This window comes from Fusarium coffeatum (assembly GCF_003316985.1).
Source record: "Fusarium coffeatum strain FIESC_28 chromosome Unknown BRIP53273_contig_125, whole genome shotgun sequence".
Taxonomy (NCBI): Eukaryota; Fungi; Ascomycota; class Sordariomycetes; order Hypocreales; family Nectriaceae; genus Fusarium; species Fusarium coffeatum.
In genome coordinates this window covers 115,403-132,277 of record NW_022157918.1, presented here as the reverse complement: position 1 = coordinate 132,277, position 16,875 = coordinate 115,403, and the positions used below count along the sequence as shown (strand labels likewise).

At 47.8% G+C, this 16,875-nt stretch overlaps 6 protein-coding genes across 6 annotated transcripts; 4 read left to right on the top strand and 2 right to left on the bottom strand.

Moving 5' to 3' along the window:
* Positions 1–21: 21 nt before the first annotated feature.
* FIESC28_05821 (uncharacterized protein) lies at positions 22–1,539 on the top strand (the record flags this gene model as incomplete). The annotated part of the gene is made up of 1 exon (XM_031159966.1): positions 22–1,539. One exon carries the CDS (start codon positions 22–24, stop codon positions 1,537–1,539), a length of 1,518 nt encoding a protein of 505 aa, XP_031015968.1.
* Positions 1,540–2,301: 762 nt separating this feature from the next.
* Positions 2,302–4,838, top strand: FIESC28_05820 (uncharacterized protein; the record flags this gene model as incomplete). Its single annotated transcript, XM_031159965.1, has 7 exons — positions 2,302–2,385; positions 2,540–2,576; positions 2,624–2,691; positions 2,737–3,113; positions 3,162–3,514; positions 3,820–4,134; positions 4,273–4,838. 7 exons carry the CDS (start codon positions 2,302–2,304, stop codon positions 4,836–4,838), a joined length of 1,800 nt encoding a protein of 599 aa, XP_031015967.1.
* Positions 4,839–5,592: 754 nt separating this feature from the next.
* FIESC28_05819 (uncharacterized protein) lies at positions 5,593–11,994 on the top strand (the record flags this gene model as incomplete). Its single annotated transcript, XM_031159964.1, has 4 exons — positions 5,593–6,893; positions 6,949–10,758; positions 10,812–11,896; positions 11,948–11,994. The coding sequence occupies 4 exons, from the start codon at positions 5,593–5,595 to the stop codon at positions 11,992–11,994; spliced, it is 6,243 nt and encodes a 2,080-aa protein (XP_031015966.1).
* A 603-nt stretch (positions 11,995–12,597) lies between these two features.
* Positions 12,598–13,029, bottom strand: FIESC28_05818 (uncharacterized protein; the record flags this gene model as incomplete). Its single annotated transcript, XM_031159963.1, has 1 exon — positions 12,598–13,029. One exon carries the CDS (start codon positions 13,027–13,029, stop codon positions 12,598–12,600), a length of 432 nt encoding a protein of 143 aa, XP_031015965.1.
* Positions 13,030–13,909: 880 nt separating this feature from the next.
* FIESC28_05817 (uncharacterized protein) lies at positions 13,910–14,497 on the top strand (the record flags this gene model as incomplete). Its single annotated transcript, XM_031159962.1, has 1 exon — positions 13,910–14,497. One exon carries the CDS (start codon positions 13,910–13,912, stop codon positions 14,495–14,497), a length of 588 nt encoding a protein of 195 aa, XP_031015964.1.
* A 295-nt stretch (positions 14,498–14,792) lies between these two features.
* FIESC28_05816 (uncharacterized protein) lies at positions 14,793–16,808 on the bottom strand (the record flags this gene model as incomplete). Its single annotated transcript, XM_031159961.1, has 1 exon — positions 14,793–16,808. The coding sequence occupies one exon, from the start codon at positions 16,806–16,808 to the stop codon at positions 14,793–14,795; it is 2,016 nt and encodes a 671-aa protein (XP_031015963.1).
* Positions 16,809–16,875: the final 67 nt, after the last annotated feature.

The following is a 16,875-nucleotide window of genomic DNA, read 5'->3' as shown; positions in this document are numbered from 1 at the left end:
CAAAACAATAACCACGGAATAATGCGCCCCTTATTGACTGCTGTCGCGCTGTTCGCGATAGCAGCGACCGCTCAAGAACCAGTAGAGCAATGGACGCCCGGTGATCCCTGTCCAACAGCAATTCACGCTAGAATCCCAAATATCCAGTTTACCAAGTCACCCTTTGGAAGTTACGAATCCGTCCATCAAGCCATGCGAATGTGTTCAAATATTACAGAGTTGCACATGGTCAATCTGGGTTCAACGTGTGTTGATCGACCTGACGGTTATAACCTACCGTTCAAACTCGATGGTAAAGAGCGTTATCTCTCAGCACCACAAGTCTTGTCCGTCTCCGGTTACGACTTCAATTTTCGTGAGTGGAATGCCTTATTGTCGTTCACGCCGCAGTGGGCTCCTGTGGATGGGTCGTGGCCTCGGTCGTCTTCAACCAACCCTTACATTGTAAGGGCCGTTGATATGATCTACCGCGCTAGATGGCATTGGGAAAATCTGTTTGCGCGAATCGCCAGGAACACCCCGATGGGACCTGGGCCGAATGATGTGGCATTTTGGGACTTTGGTGAGTCTAGGCGATGGTACGACCAGAGGGACACGCCGCGTGAAAGACGCGATTTGGACAATGCTCAGCTTTGGGTTGAAGCGATGGACTTTTCGCGAGTACACACCCTCTTCATCACGGATTATATGGTGAAACCCCAGGGTAAAGGTCTGTTTGAGGATCTTCCACGTGCACTCACTGGTTTGAGAACTCTTGAAGTTGATGGTACATGGGAAACTGCGGACCCGGAATCTTTCGCAGGCGACGACTACGACAGGCAAAAAAGAGATCAGCGCAAGCTCAGTGAGGACAACAGTGCTGGAGGAGCAGCGACTACTGGCGAGCGGCGGGAGTCAATCATACCACCAGCTAGAGATTTCATAACAGCTGTTCCTCCGCTGACTAGTCTTACATGGACGCGGGGTGGGACTGTTCAAGATGATGTTTTTGAACCTATCGTCAAGCGTCACGGACCTACGCTCAAACACCTTGAGTGGACAAACCCTGAACTGCGATTCGAGAACAGACCCATTATTTCGGTTGAACAGATACGAAACCTGGGCGAGTGGGCGCCTGGCCTGACAAACCTCACCATTGACCTGGACCGAACAGACGGGACCTGGCCATGGAAGCATCTCAAGGCTATGTCGGAGAGTATGCCCAAGCTGACGAACTTGACGATCTATCTCGACATGCACGACAGAGCAGCGCCGCCCAAGGCCAGAGCTAAGGAAGACCTGTTGGCTAAACCCGCTTTGACCGAGAAGGCGGCACTGGATATTTTCCACATTGTCAATTTGTTCAAAACAGGAGACAAGATCCAGAATCTTCAGCTTCGGCAGGGTGATTGGGAGGATCCTTGGGATGAGTCGAATTGGGGAGCGGAGTGGATGGAGGGGAAGAGAATATGGGCAAATTGCAGTCTGCAGGACGAGAGAGGAATGATAAAGCCGCGATGTGAGGAAGGGCATGCTGAGGAAGTTGGGTTCGAATGGTAACACTCATGTCATCGAGGGTCAGGCAAGCCAGCTGTTCATAATATTACATGTCGTATGAGTACAAAGATTGCAGCAAATTGAATCACTAGAGATAAGAAGATCGATACCCTTGGCGACATGTCGACTATTTCCATTTTGACATTGCATGCATCTTGGCAATCAGATCCAGCTTGTTCGAGCCTGGGCAAATTGAACGGCCGTTCCAAGGGCCTGGAATCACAGTACGATTACGCCACCCAGCCTCTTATATTCCGATCGCCGTGTTGATAAGATATTTCGACGCCAAAGACTTGGCCTGTCATCTGCTCGATTATCTCAAATGAGTTTGCACTGGATTGTGAACACCAACTTTTCGTCATACCAGTTTCCGGTTGCAGACATCTGTATTCCCATTCATATCCGGTCATTCGACGCCACTGGGAAATTTAACTGGCTGGCTCGGATATTGGATGCCTCGAAACGCCGGGTGAAACTTTATATTAGCCTGTCGCTCGATGTTCAAACTGCATCAGGCTAGCTCACCATTCCGACCGTCAGATTATGGATCAATTCTGATTCCGTGGGTTGGGGAAGAAACAATAAAATGTCATCAGTCTAGTTAGTTTGAGTGGCAGTATATGACATCTTTTCTTTCCCCTGCATGTTAGACCACAATGACAGTACGAGTTCCTGGCTTGTGTAGATCATCGATGTCTCGGCGTAGATAATACCCCAGGTTTCCGTTACACCACTGTCATTCTGTCCTGTTCCTCCACTACCACCATGGATGACAAGGCAACAAACATCACCGCAGAACAAGCTGCAAGGTCTCATGAGAATAAATCGGATATCGCGCTCGGTGTTGCGGTGGGGTTGATGGTGTGGGTGTCCGTGTTGGTTACGATACGACTTTGTTGCAGACGGACTATCAGATCCATGGGATGGGATGATTTATTTATCGTGATGGGATTGGTGGGTTCCCATATTTTATCCCGAAATCTCGCTAACATCCTGTTTTTAGCTTTGTTGTATAGGTTGTGGAACCGCGATAGCTGCCAGTACGTTCTCTGTCGTCCAACGCGCCAACTCTACTGACATCCACAAGTGACACAATATGGTCTTGGGAAACACGGTTGGACATTGAATCTCGATCAACAAGTCAACTACGGACGCGTACGATGCCCATCTCATGTTACCGACTGTGACTGACTATACCAGTGTTTCTGGATATCCATTTTCTTCTACGCCGCATCGTTGTACTTTACGAAAATGTCCTTTCTTTTCCAATACTACCGCCTCATGTCCGTGTCTCGCATGCGCTGGGTCTACATCGCCTCGATGGTCGTCGTCACAATATGGAGTGCATCGCAAATAATCGGCATATCCTTCCTCTGTGTCCCGTTGCAAGCAGTTTGGGATCCGAGGATAAAGGGCAAATGTTTCCGGCATCAGCTTGTGATGTGGTACGTCAATGCGATAGTACATATAGTCATTGACTTTGCGATCATTGTCATGCCGCTTCCTATTGTTTGGAGACTTCAACTGCCTCGGGCACAGAAACTGTTGTTGTCGGGTATCTTTGGACTAGGTTTCTTGTAAGTCAATTTTATGGAAAATTACGAAAGCTATACTAATCGGGAAAGTACCATTGCAATTTCCATCTTCCGAATACAATGGCTCACGCCCCAAAAGGACTTCACGTGGTGGAACGTCACGGCAGCATCATGGTCTCTCGCCGAGCTCGTTTCCGGCATCGCATGCGCCTGTCTTCCGACGTACAAACCTCTACTCATAAAACTCAAACAATGTGTTGGAAGAGGCGACAAGTCCATGCGTCTTCAAAGCAGGAGTGTGGATGCTTCGAATTTCAGTAAAGGGGAGGTACCATCGATCTATACTGGCACGTACGGTACGCAAACAAACATAACAGCAACAAATGTTTACGATGGGGTTGATGCGAAGAGAAAGTCGAGGAAGGAATCCAAGTCTTCGGTGGGTAAGGGAGGCGACGGTTGATATCATTCGTGCATATTGTTCACATCTCGAAGACAATTGACTGTGTTAACGAACAAATTAATATTTCCGAAAAACAGTCTCTACTTTACCATGTCGCATTGTTCTCGCTATCATACCTCTTTCAACAATAGTCGTACCGCACCGTGCCAAACCGTGCTTCTCACGGCACAATGCGATTGTTCGATTCTTCATCATATCCAAAATCCACATAAATCTCCATCTTTCCCACTCTCGCCGCTTTCAATTTCCATCACTAACCACGGTTTCTATTGTCAAGACTCACAGGTTATCTCTTTGACGAAACAATCTCATCCATCATGACTCTCCTTCGCGATCTCCTGGCAGCAGCCAACAAAGAATTCGCAGCCGCTACCAACAGCGGCCCCTACTCATCCTACGAACAAATCCAACTCCTGCTCGATGTCGCAAAGAAGTCCGTCCACGACCTCGTTTGTGATCCCAAGGGCACCTTTGCTTCCCTCGATCTTGACACTATCATAGAGGCATGTGAGTCCGGCCATCCAGCCATTGAACAGACTTGGAACGGAGATATGGGTCGTTGCACCGACTTTGCTCTTCGCATCGCTCATCGTCTGACTCGTTAGTTCCCTGATGATTTCGACTTTGAGTATTTCCACGTTTCGCGTCCCAACGTTTCTGGTCATCGTCTTGCGCCATGTGCGAAGACAGGTATTGTCGTTGACATTTTGTCTAAAATTGCTGTGTTTACCCTTTGAGAAGACGAGACTAAGACTATTACTACTGACCACACCGTTTCTTGGAAGCTCTTGCATGATAGACTCAGCATCACTAACTGGGACTGCGACGAGGAAATCTTCAAGAGAGTCTCCCACACCGAAGCGCTGGCACAGGATCTCTACGAGGTCGCCCGCTTCGTTCCACTAATCGTGCACTTCCGCGAATTCGATCCCTTTCATTTCCAGAATTTCGACACTGTTTCTGTCAACATGCTCGGTTCGTTCGTCGACGACCACCTAGTCGGGCCCGCGCATTTCCCGTACGGAATCATCAAGTGGAAGCTTGAGGACCAGCAGCTCATCCTCCGCCGCGACGTGGACAGTGGCGATAAGGGGATCATTTGGTGGTTTCACTTCCATACAGAGGAGGATGAGGAAAAAGCCAGTATTGAGTTTGCTTGGTTTTTGGATGAGTATTGTGGTCCGTATGTTGAACTGCAGTGGGATGCTGGGGATGTGAGGTCGTTCTTTGTGAAGATTTGGAATGCTTGCACTGCGGTTTTTGGGAAGCCAAAGGTCATCCGTTCGTTGATGCGTGGTCACTAACTGAGAGTGCGCTGTATCTGCTGGACAGGTACGAGATGCCGGGAGCGGCTGAGTCATGCATGTCAACGTGGGCTGAGTCCAGTCCTTATATCCGATAGAATGTAACGTCAGAAAATAGACACAATTCCTTCTGCATCTGTTCTCATCAATAATCTAACTTAAAGACTTAAACTGAAAGCCCAACGCGTTATCTGCGGTGCTCAATAGCTATATTTCATATGAGAACAAAAGGCTTGCTGCAATTCCCTGCTGTAAACGGCCCCCAAACATCACCAAAAGGCTTCAATAAAATGACGTGGATTGTGCGCAGAGTAGTGGACTGAAATACGCTGTTGCATAAGCCGTTGCCCAAGCTGCCGAATGAACGTCCTGAGTTGGAGTGTGCCTCGTGAAGTGGCGCGAAAATGCCTCACATCATTGGTGCAAGAAAGCCAATAATGCAAACCAAGCCTCGTTACAGCCTCATTTTCAAGCTTGGGGATGACAGGTTTTTTAACCGAGCTTATGCATACTTTCTCTCAGTACGAAGTAGTAGAGTAAATAAATCGCCCAACTCGTTTGACACGGTTCTTTGTTCTGCCCCTCATATTCTATTTCCACACGATCCACGTTTTCGAACCCATCGAGGTCAGAGCCAATTTTTAGCCTGGGTACGCCCTGACACATCCCAGTCGTTGTCTCGAGAATCAACCAATCAAGAACGCTTGAACATACTGAATGTAACTGAACACATCTCACCAAAATTGTCGTCAGCATGTCAGATCCCCTGTCTATCGCCGCTAGTATAGGCGGTTTAGCTGCGCTTGCTGGTAAGGTCTGCAAAACGCTTATAGATTACGGCAAAGCTGTTAAGGATGCTCGAATGGATGTTGGCATACTTACCACAGAGCTTCGAGTTTTGAGTGGTATGCTAACTAATCTATCACTCCTTGCTGCTTCGCTCGAAGCATCGAGTTCCAACAATAGCTTTTTCGGCGAATTCCAGCTAGACCAATTGAAGGCGATGGTTGAGAACTTGGACGAAAAGCTCGCGAAGGCTGAAACCAAGTTTCAAGCCAGCAAAGCTACGTCCATCATACAGAAGCTTAAATGGCCTTTCTCAAAAGACGACATGATGAAGCTGGTAGAAGAGGTTAGAGCTCAGAAAGCGACCATCAATCTCGCCCTTTCTGCTGATACGCTGGATACCCTGATACAAGGCCTCAAGGTACAGGAGGTGATAAAACTAGAGGTCGAAAGTACTCGGGAAGCAATCAAGGTTCTGCAAGAAATGCATTCAAAAGTCCAGCTTGATGAGGAACGCCAGAAAGTCTACGACTACTTCCTCAAGATCAATCCTCAATCACAGTTCGAAACAGCTCAACGGTTACGAAAGAGTAACACCGGTAGCTGGTTCGGCAATCACTCGGTAGTTTCACAGTGGATACGTCAGCGCAATTCTAGGCTCTGGTTGACAGGCATCCCAGGATCTGGCAAGACTCTCTTATGTGCCTTGTTGATTGAACGAGTTTTGGATATCTGCCAAGCAGACACTATTCTGGCCTTTGCTTTTTGCGACTACAAAGCTCCCGAAACACAGGTTCTGGGCAATGTCCTCTCCTCCATCGCGCTCCAGATTGGATTGCAGAAACCGGAGGCCTTTGCCAGGCTCCAAAAGTATTATGATGAATTACACCCGGTGTCTGGTCTACCTCGCCAGGTCGAAATTGCGAAACTCACCGAGACTGTCACTCATATGTGCCAGCTCTTTCCAAAGGTGTTCTTGATAGTGGACGGTTTGGACGAGTGTATCAACAATACAAGAGAGATTACACGTGGCGTTGCCCACCTTGCCAGCTCTATCCCTAATCTGAGCATCGCTTTGTTCAGTAGGAGAGAAGTTGAGATTAGCTCGGAACTAGTACCCGAGTACGAGCAGATTGAAATATCAGCCCATACACAGGACTTGGAGCTTTATATCGATGCCGAGATAGCAGAACGCCCAACACTATGCAGGCTTCCGTCAGAGGAAAGCAACAGGATAAAACACACACTTATATCTAAGGCCAATGGCATGTAAGTTTAAAAGTTTGCGCTAGCTCTATCAGATACTAAGCTAATATTTGATCAGGTTTCGGTGGGTGACATGCCAGCTTGACTGTCTTGAAGGTCTTGGGAAAATTGGACGAGAGACTGCCTTGAACACGCTCCCACCGACGCTTGACGAGTCGTACGACAGAATTCTCATCAAAGTCATGTCTAAGAAAGGCAAAAGCGTTTCGCAAGAAATAGTTCGAAACACCCTACACTGGGTCTGCTATGATAGCCAGGGCCTGAGTATCGCCCAGATATGCGAAGCCTTGTCCATCGGCCTTAACAGGGACCGAAAAGGCACAGCCAAGCTTGAGATGGTTGATGAGAAGGAGATAATGACCTATTGCAGCAGCCTTATCCGAAAGAACCTCGAAGGCGACAGATTCGAACTTGCTCACTTCACTGTTGAGGAGTACTTAAATTCTATCGACGAAGAATCAGCGCTTAGGTTATTCAGGTACTCTGAATCAGACGCAGAGCGCTCCTTGGCCCAAGTGTCACTTGAACTCATGCTCTCGCCTGAATTCGCGTCACGGCCAGTAGCAGAAATGTCTGAGTGTAGAAGGATCGTTCAGCGCACTGCAGACCATCCGTTTTATCACTATGCTGCAAGTCATTGGCCAGCGGTTCCAAGTACCCACGATGATACGACGGTCGCAAGGCTACTGAAGGAATTGTTCGCGACACGGAAGCGCCCTTATCTGCTGAATTGGCTGACTTACCGCTTTGTACACTTTGTTCCATTTGGCGATCAAAGCGATGACAACACCCAGAACAAAATCATGGATCTGATAACATTTATCCTACGCCGGGACCTCACATCTTTACATATTGCCGCCATGGTTTGCTCTTCGGCCCTCTGTCGCTGGCTCCTAGCAACAGATATGGATGTCAACGCAACAACAGTCCTAGACCTAGCTCCAATCCACTTTGCGTTACTCGGTCCCGACGTCCTTCAAATTGTTGCTCAGGGACTGTGGGTAAATCACGTCTCTTTGAGGTTCAAACCTGGCCTTGACAGCTCAGATGACATTCACGCAACGATCAGTGTCTTTCTGGAACTCGACCTCAAGGTGCAAGCAGTGAGCAGACACTCGATCGGCAAACTGGCTCTGGACGCATGTGTTAGGAGTGGAAATGCGAGTCCATTCGTAGCTCTGTTGGCGGTATTCCCTAACGAGTGCCTAGCTCTGGATACCCTCGAAAAGATTGAGTCATTGTTTACATCTCAACAGCCAAAGGACACCCTGACTCATGACGTTATTCAGGCCATTTTCAATCTGGACGCTTACGCCAATAAGAGTGCCCAGATTTCTGGGGCGTTGGAGTTCGTAAGCAAGCTGGTTCGATCCAATAGTTCCTGGGATACATTCGATCACGATGAGGGCCAGTTCCTCCCAGTTCTGATTCAAGATGCTGACTTTTTAACCTTCGTTAAGTACACTGCACAGCAAGACCGGGCGCAGGATATGGCCCGCCTTATTGAGGACGTACGATTCGAGAAGCATTGCAAGCGAAAAGATTACATCGAGTCGGATCACAATCCCCTCATTATTGCTGGTGCGTGCGATAGCGCCGAGGTGGCAACAGTATTGCTGCAATCTGGGTACGATAAGCTCCGGGTAAATGATAATGAAGTTACCGTATGGCATATTGCAGCTAGAAAAGACTCTTGCCATGTGCTGCAAGCACTCTTAGACTTCGAGCAGGATATTGAGAGACGTCTCAAAGCTGTTGCTCACGGCATCACACCCCTTGTCGAGGCTCTTGTTCATGAATGCGAGCGTGCGGCTACACTGTTGATATCGCACTGCACAGAGGACCCAGCGTTCTTTCATAGCCCGGAGAATCCGTTACGATATGCAGTGGCGATGGGTTCTCAGAAACTTTTTCATGAACTTGTTTCCAAAGGCATTTTACTCAATACAGCTTCGGTGGGAAATATGCTTCCCATTCAGTATATCACGAATCGCTGCAGCGACGAATTCGTTGAAGAGCTGATCCAGACCTATGACAAAGACCAATTTAGTCAAGCTGGAGTGACGGCATTCCAATCATATACTCGGGACACCATGCTGATGAGTAGTCCAATCTTGCTAACAGATGAGCAACTTACCACACGGTTGACCAAGCTCGCCCCCACCAATCATATGGTCAACAAGACGCAGCATGTCTGGCGATTATTCTGTCAAGACCTCGTTTGCTATGGGAATCAGCCCTGGTTTGCATCCCATTTCCACAACATTAGAAGGTTGCTGCTGGCACTGGTGGATGCGAAGATCGTCGATTCATTCGAAAAGATGTATAAGTGCTCATCAATGATAGCACTATTTGAAGAATTCAAAGCTCTTGAGCTCAGTGCTGGATCCGATCGATGGGAAGCTAGTTTCTTGTATCACGCATGCTTCATACTTCGGCCTCCGTCTAATACCATGAGCCAACCGTCTGCTATAACCTTTCTAATGAGAGCGATACAGCAGAACGACCATCCGCTCGTGAATTGGCTCATCGGTGTACATGTCCCCGTACATATTCGTGTCGGTGACATCTCACCTATCGAAAAGGCTTGTCGCGAGGGGTCTTTGCAAATCTTTGTGGAAGTCTTCCAGGCCGCTCAGCTTGCACTCGGGGGTAGATGTGAAGATGCTGACCTAGAGATACTGTGCGGTCTGATAAAGACGGCTGGTAATGCCCTGGAGTCTGAAGATCTTGCCATGAGGAAAATCAAGTTCGCACTTGATCAAGGCCTGTCCATGAACAAAAGGTCTACAGTCGGCTCTCACCTTGGGGATCCTGCTATATTGATGGCTGCGCGCTGCAATCGATTCGACATTGTGAAGCTTTTGATAGAAAAGGGGGCAGATGTCTTCGCTCAAGCATCTGATGGTTGGGATCTTACCATATCTTTGATTGATGTTGATCGAGTCGACCTACTTCGCCACCTCCACGACAAGATCCGCAAGACCTCTACATACGATTGGAAGGCTTGCTTTCCAGTCCGATTTTACCCTCCATCGTCGCCAGACGGTATGGATATCTCTAACGCTTCGATGCTACACCTCGCCGTCGCTGGACACTGTGTCAAAACTATCGATTACCTTCTCAGTAACAACCTCGTTGAGGACGTGAACACCTGTACGACAGAGCTCTACACGCCCTTACATTTCGCAAGCTTCTTAGGACACGTAGATACAATCACTACATTGGTCCGACATGGAGCTAGCATCAACGGAGTTAATGATGGACAGAAACGTCCGATCGATATAGCTCTTATGCACGAGCATCACGAAGCAGTTGAGACGCTACGGGCTTTGGGTGCTGGGGAACCATCAACGAGGCCAGCCAGTACAGTCGAGAAATCTAATGGAGATGGTGCAGAAACCGATGAGGTCGGGGACGACCGCCCAGATGTCGTAAAGACAGAGACGACACTTATGCCACAGGCCATTGATGACTGTATACAAGACGGTAACTTGGAAGAGCTTCAATCACTGTTCTCCGAGGACCGTCCCATGGACTGCCCCATGCCGACCTGTGGCGTTTGTGATGTTCTCACATATGCGGTACACTTTGGCGAGTGCGACATTGTGGTATGGCTATTGTCAATTGGTGCTATACCGAGACAGGCTGCGTGTAGCGTCCACAGAGTATCTGGCACCCTGCATGAGGCTGTCCAGACTTCAATCACTGGGGTTTGCCTCGGTCAACTTCTTGACAAGGCCTTGGAGAGTGGGTACGCCTGGTCGGATAGTCCAGCCAACCCTCTTCATATTGCTTGTTTGTATGATGATGTCGAGGCGCTTGAGGTGATCTTGGATCATTTAAATGCAAATGCTGAAAGATATTGGTTTGTTGCTCTGGCAAAAACAGTGAAGGTAGTAGCTGATTTATACATACCAGTGCTTCGATTTCGCCATGGAAAGAACAAGACTTTCCATCTGATAAAGCAGCCATGGTGAAGGCCTTGACAGGTGCAACGACTCCCTCTGATTGCCATCAGTTAGGCGAAGGTTGGGAAGACATGTTTGGTGGGGTAACGGCGTTGCATATGAAAGCTTTCCACAGCAATTTACCAATGGCAATGGCCCTTATCAATGCCGGAGCAGATGTGAATAGCCTGAACGCGGAATTTCAAACTCCCCTGATTGTTGCTGTCATCGAATCGGACGATGACTGTGCGCTAGTCGAGTACTTACTCGATCACGGAGCACTTATAGACCACAAGGATTCGAAAGGACTTTCGGCAATAGCTCATGCTGCTCTAAATGACTTTATAGACGTTGCTCGGCTACTTGTTGCGAGGGGAGCGTCACTTGAGACAAGGAACGTGAAGGGAGAGAACGTCATGCATCTTTCCTCAGTGGATTCGCTACGCTGTTTTATCTACTTCCACCAACAGGGATGCGACGTACAGGCAATCTCCCTTTATGGATATACCATCTTTGGAACTACTGACCTACGACTACGGACATACATACAGAATGCCCGGCTTATACCATACATCACCTCCATCGATAGTATCAATCTCATTTCAGACTCATTGCAGAAACTTGGTACGAGGATGACGCGGATGCTATATCGCAGCTTTCCTAGGGACGGCAGAACCAGACTCTTGGACTCTTTCCGGGACAAACCTCCCTACTTCTCGCCACTCTGTCTAGCTATATCAAAAGAGGAGCTTCACGATGCACTGCCTTGGTTACTGGATGAAGGGATAGATATCGAACGTGAAATATCAGAGGAAGGCACGGCAGTCATGTACGCTTGCTCCATCGGCCGCCTCGAGCAGGTCAAGATTTTGGTACGGAGAGGGGCCCGGTTGGACTATGTTGACAGCATGGGGATGTATCACAGTGCCATTCTTTCGGCGAAAGAGTATCCCGAAATCATCCATTGGCTCCTTGTCGAAAGATTCCAGGACCAGCCAAAGCTAGCTTCCAACGCTGTCGTGACCAAGTGGGAAAATCGTTCTGAGTCACACCATCGTGTTTCATTGTCGGTGTTGGTGTTGTTATTGACAATGACGGTGATGGTAGTGAAGGGGCTTTTTTCTGCCTATCGCAGTACGTCTACATTACCTTGAGGCTTGATGAGGCTTTAGGCACGAAACTTTGAGAACCGATTAGTCACTCGATCAATGCAAAACGTTCGGGACGTGAGTCATCCTTCTTGCAATCTTGCTTCTTGCCCTACCGACAATAAAGTTTTCACGAGTGATCACACGTATAAAGACGTCGTCTTGACCCTTGAGAGATATTCTTTTCCTCATGTTCTTAGCATCTCTTGCTCGTACAAGTAGGGCCCAGGGCTACCACAGGGTTACATACAAAAGTCATCGAAGCACAAGCGGCGACAGTGATGCCACCAGTACACCCAAGTTGGGTTTTGGCTGAGTCCAAACATTCTTTACTTTTTGGGATCTGGGGGTTGCGTGGTTGACTTCTCATACGACTGTAGTGAGAAGTCTGATTTGTACTGAACAGTGATGATACTATACAGTCTTTACCACAGCTTTTTAGTCTGAGTTCATGATCACAATCAACTTTTGTCTTCCTGCCAGCTCAAGTGGTTATACATTCTTCATTAGTCATGGTGTTTGTTCTGGTATTATTCAATCTGCCCTTTTCCCTTCCAAACCATTTGCCGCGCGACGGTCCAAGCGTACCCGAATAGTTGCCCCTGTCCTTTACTCAAAGTTATCTGTGTTCTCCAAGCCATCGTCCCCCTCCTCTTCCGGCCCAGCTGGCTCCTCAGAAACAGGAAACGTCGGCGTGCTATTCCACCAAATAAACACTCCCAAACCCCCAGTAGTCAACACAATAAGAACCTTTAATCCCAAAGCCAGCGCATGCCCATATTCAGTCACCCAGCTCGCAATCCATTGCATACAAGGCGTGACAATTGCGCGTCGCTCCTCTTCCAAATCCGGATTAACAGAGTATATCAGCGCCAGTATCGCGAATAATGTGAGTGTCAGAACAATTGCGACAAGGACTTGGATGACGGCGAGAAGAATGGCGATGTTCTTTGTTGTTTTGAGGACTTCGAAACCGGCCGCGACCAAGGGTGTTACTTGGTCGAAGGCGGCATGAACTTGTTTGGAGTATGGCATTCCCATTTTGACGGGTGTTGCGCGGGCGCAAATTGTTGTTGTAGATGAAACAATTGAATTGATCTCGGCAATCTGACATGAAATATCTTGGTCTTATTTCCTGACGTCAGTACGGTGCATAAAACAAGTCATCTTCACCTGCCCGAAGTCGTTAGTCGTTAGACAGTGCAAGATTTCCGGGTTCTTGAAAACAACATCCCTGTAGATGTGGACGAATCGGCTTGAACTCGAATGAAACCCCTCCACGATGGCACCGTGGGTAAGATCTCTGTCTTCAAATTAGCGCTTTCGGTGTGTTCAGGGTAAGGTAATGGAGCGTAGACAATGCATTATGTGCAAGATGATAAAGACAACATTTGAACAGTGAAAAGGGAGGGAGAAAAAATTAAAAAAATTCAAAACCTTGACGAATTCGAAGTTGTGGTCCCCTGTAAAAAAAAAGAATAAAAAAAAAAATACTCTTTGCGTTTATGCTTGTGCTGGGACTTTTGTGTTACTCCTTTGCCCGTAGGCACCAGAGACGGAGGAAAACTGGTATATAAACCCCGTACGTAGAGGTTAAATTATAGTAGTAAAGTATAAAATTGATTTCGAGGGTCGAAGTTGCTTGACCCGAGAATTATTCCATTAAGTCATCGTCGACTGAAGAAAAGATGTTGCGGGCGACCTTACCAGTTGAACTTTTCCGTATTATTGTTCTTTCATTGTTACTTCTTCTTCTATTCACCAGCAGCTGCTCATAAGATCGGAACATAGTTAACGTTCTGTCCTGTTCCTTGGACATGCTGCTTTATAGTTCTTTTCTGGTCTGTTTATATAGCAAGCCAGTCTTCCATCACAAACCTTTCCCTTCCAAGCACATCTCACACTCATCGCAACATCCACCATGTCTAACAAAAACGAAAACTCTGCCTCCGGCATTTCTGCCCAAGGCGACAACCTTGAGCTGAACCAGCAGTTCAAGAAACTGTCCATCAACCCTCACGATGCCAAGTTTGAGCAGACTGCGCAAGACCCCGACACTGTGGATGTCATGCCCAAGGAGGCAAAGCCAGACAAAGGTAAGGAGATCGCGAAGGCAGGACCTTCCGATGCTCAGGTAAGTACCCCCAACATCCCAGAGCCCCAATCCCGCCCTGGCTATTCTTGCCAAGTCATCGATTACAATCCCAGCATGGGATGGCAGCCCGACGCCGACATGTTCGACCCCCTCCCAGAGAACTACTACGAGCAAGCCACCCGTCCTCTTCCACAAGTTCCTGAGGATTCGATCGGTCAAAATCTTGCTAGTGCTCTGGAAAATCTGAACCTTCACCGAATCAGCCAAGAGGAACGCGTCTACATCGCCCAGCTTTTCATGAAGAAGCCATATGCGGATATCAAATTTGAGCTTGAGAAGGTGGGTATTGTCTATGATGATCTTACTTCGGAGGACCTGTGTGAGATTATTACGATTATGACTGAAGCGGATTAGCTGCTGTGCGGCCTTCTGTGTGGTGCGAATGTTTTGCTATCTGTAGATGACTTTCAATGAACGCAGTAAGTATCTGAATATTAGTTTTGTTTACCTCTGATGTGACCCTTGATTCCTGGTTCAAGAGTGCCTTTACGTACCTAGTGTATGTGTCGAATATTGTGTGCGTGTCCGAAACTTCAATTAAACTTATTAACGAGGCGCGCGTTTGCTGCTGTCCTGTCCTGTCGCTCCCAATTGCCGAAAGGTCGAGATATAGGCAAAACGTAAAGAATGGTAAATTTGAACGATATATCTAGAACTGTCCAAACCAAATACTATCATCCGGTCTCATCCCCCTCCCAACACCCTCCCTCTTACACATCTCCCTCTCTTCGCTTCCAACAGTCCACCCTTTCACAACCTCAGACCTAACTAACATCTGCATAACCATCCCACTCTCCGCATGCCACGTATTATGACAATGGAAAGCCCATAAGCCCGGATTATCCAGCACAACACGTATAACAGCCCAGGCATACCCTTCCACTGTAAAAGTGTCTCTCCTCAAAGGATTCTCCAACAAATTGTGTTTTTCTAGATAGGCTTGTAACTCGGCGGGCGTTGGTGGATAACCATCGCGACCTTGTGCAAGAACAAAGAATTTGTGGCCGTGAAGGTGGAACGGATGAGCACCGTCATCGAAGTTGTTTATGGAAATGTCGATTGTTCTGATACCGTTTGTTTCTAGAACAAGTTCATTTTTCTGGTCAAATATTTTTTCATTGATCGTGATTGGTCTTTTTGAGGTTGTGCTTTGGATACCAGAGTCTAGAAATCGATGGAGAGACGGACTCGTTGCGTTGGGATGCCAGGTAGAGTCATTAAAGAAACCCCTTGCTAAACGCCAATCTCCAATTTCGAAGTTTGCGCGCAGGATGATGACTTCGTTTGCTAAAGGTGGGGAGATGACTTCCACGGGCTGAAGGGCAGTGGTGTTCAGATCACGACAAATGACCTCGATTGCATCTGACCATTCTCTGCTTGTCGGCTTGTCACTAGATGTTGGCTGATCTGGTTTCTGATATCGGATGATCGCCTTGGTCTCTGCTTCTAGTCGCGAATTCTCGTTCTTGAAGCAATGCGTCACCATCCTAGCTCTCATCCAAAATGCCTCGCCCGTGGTGACATTCGCCTCCAAAACAACACTATACCGTTGCGCAGGCATGACGTTCAATCGATGAATCGGTTCAGGGTGTACATCTGTGCCGTCAACTTCTGTGACGTAAAAAGGATGTTCATCAATCTGAACTTGAAACTCAGCAAAAGCGCCGACGTTAATGATACGAAGTCTGTGCTTTTGTCCAGCTTCCAGATCAATGCTGAGCATGTCGCGGTTGGCGGTGTCACAGTCCCATCCTTCGAAGTCAACACAATCGCGAACATTGCGACCGTTGATAAGACCGTTATCGGGTACAGGTTCATTGTTCTCTTGGTCGGGCGCGAGATACTCCATCAACAACTCCGAAGTCAGATTATGATAGTGATCCTGCACCATGACCACTCTATCACTCGCAACATCCATTCCCCTCTCCCTCACAGAGTGCACGACCATTGGCCCAAGTAATCCATCAGAAGCTTGAGCACTATGATGCGCATGATACCAGTACGTCCCATGCTGCTCCCTCACCTCAAACCTGTACGTAAAACTGAAGTTCGGTGCAATAGGACATTGCGTGACTCCGACGGTTCCATCCATATTATTCGTTCCGTTTTGGAACATGCCATGGAAATGGATCGCTGTCGCGTTGGAAGCTTGATTGTTGACATGAATGATCAATGTGTCATTTTCATTGCATTCGATGAGAGGACCAGGGAATTGATTATTGATGAGCAGCATTGGCCGAAAGACACCGTCTGGATTGAAATCGGCCTGAGTTAAGGTCCAGTAGTGTTCTCGTGTTGTTGGTCTTGACGTGACGTTCCATGATGGTGAGAGGATGTACTCGTCTGTGTCGCGGATTTGAGGTTTTGAAGGAATGGATTCGTTGTAGGTGATGACGTTCGGTGATGGTTCTGACAGGTGTGGAGTCTTCAGAGAGATATCTTTATGGTGTCCGAATGAGATCTCTTGAAAGAAGAGGAATGTCGTAAGGCCAAAGATTGAGATGACTGTGAGAATCGCGACGATAAGTCTCATCCATTTCGCAGAGAGACTCTCATGTCTTGTCGCTATGACATCGTCCGGCTTTTCACCGGTCGCATATGATGGCGACGAGGCCGATGACTCGAATTCATCGTTTTTGACCCAAGAAAAATTCCCCTCGTTCATTTTCGATCAAAATACAAGAGGAATTCCATTGTGCTCGAGAGAATAATTGACAGCGACGCAAGTCAAT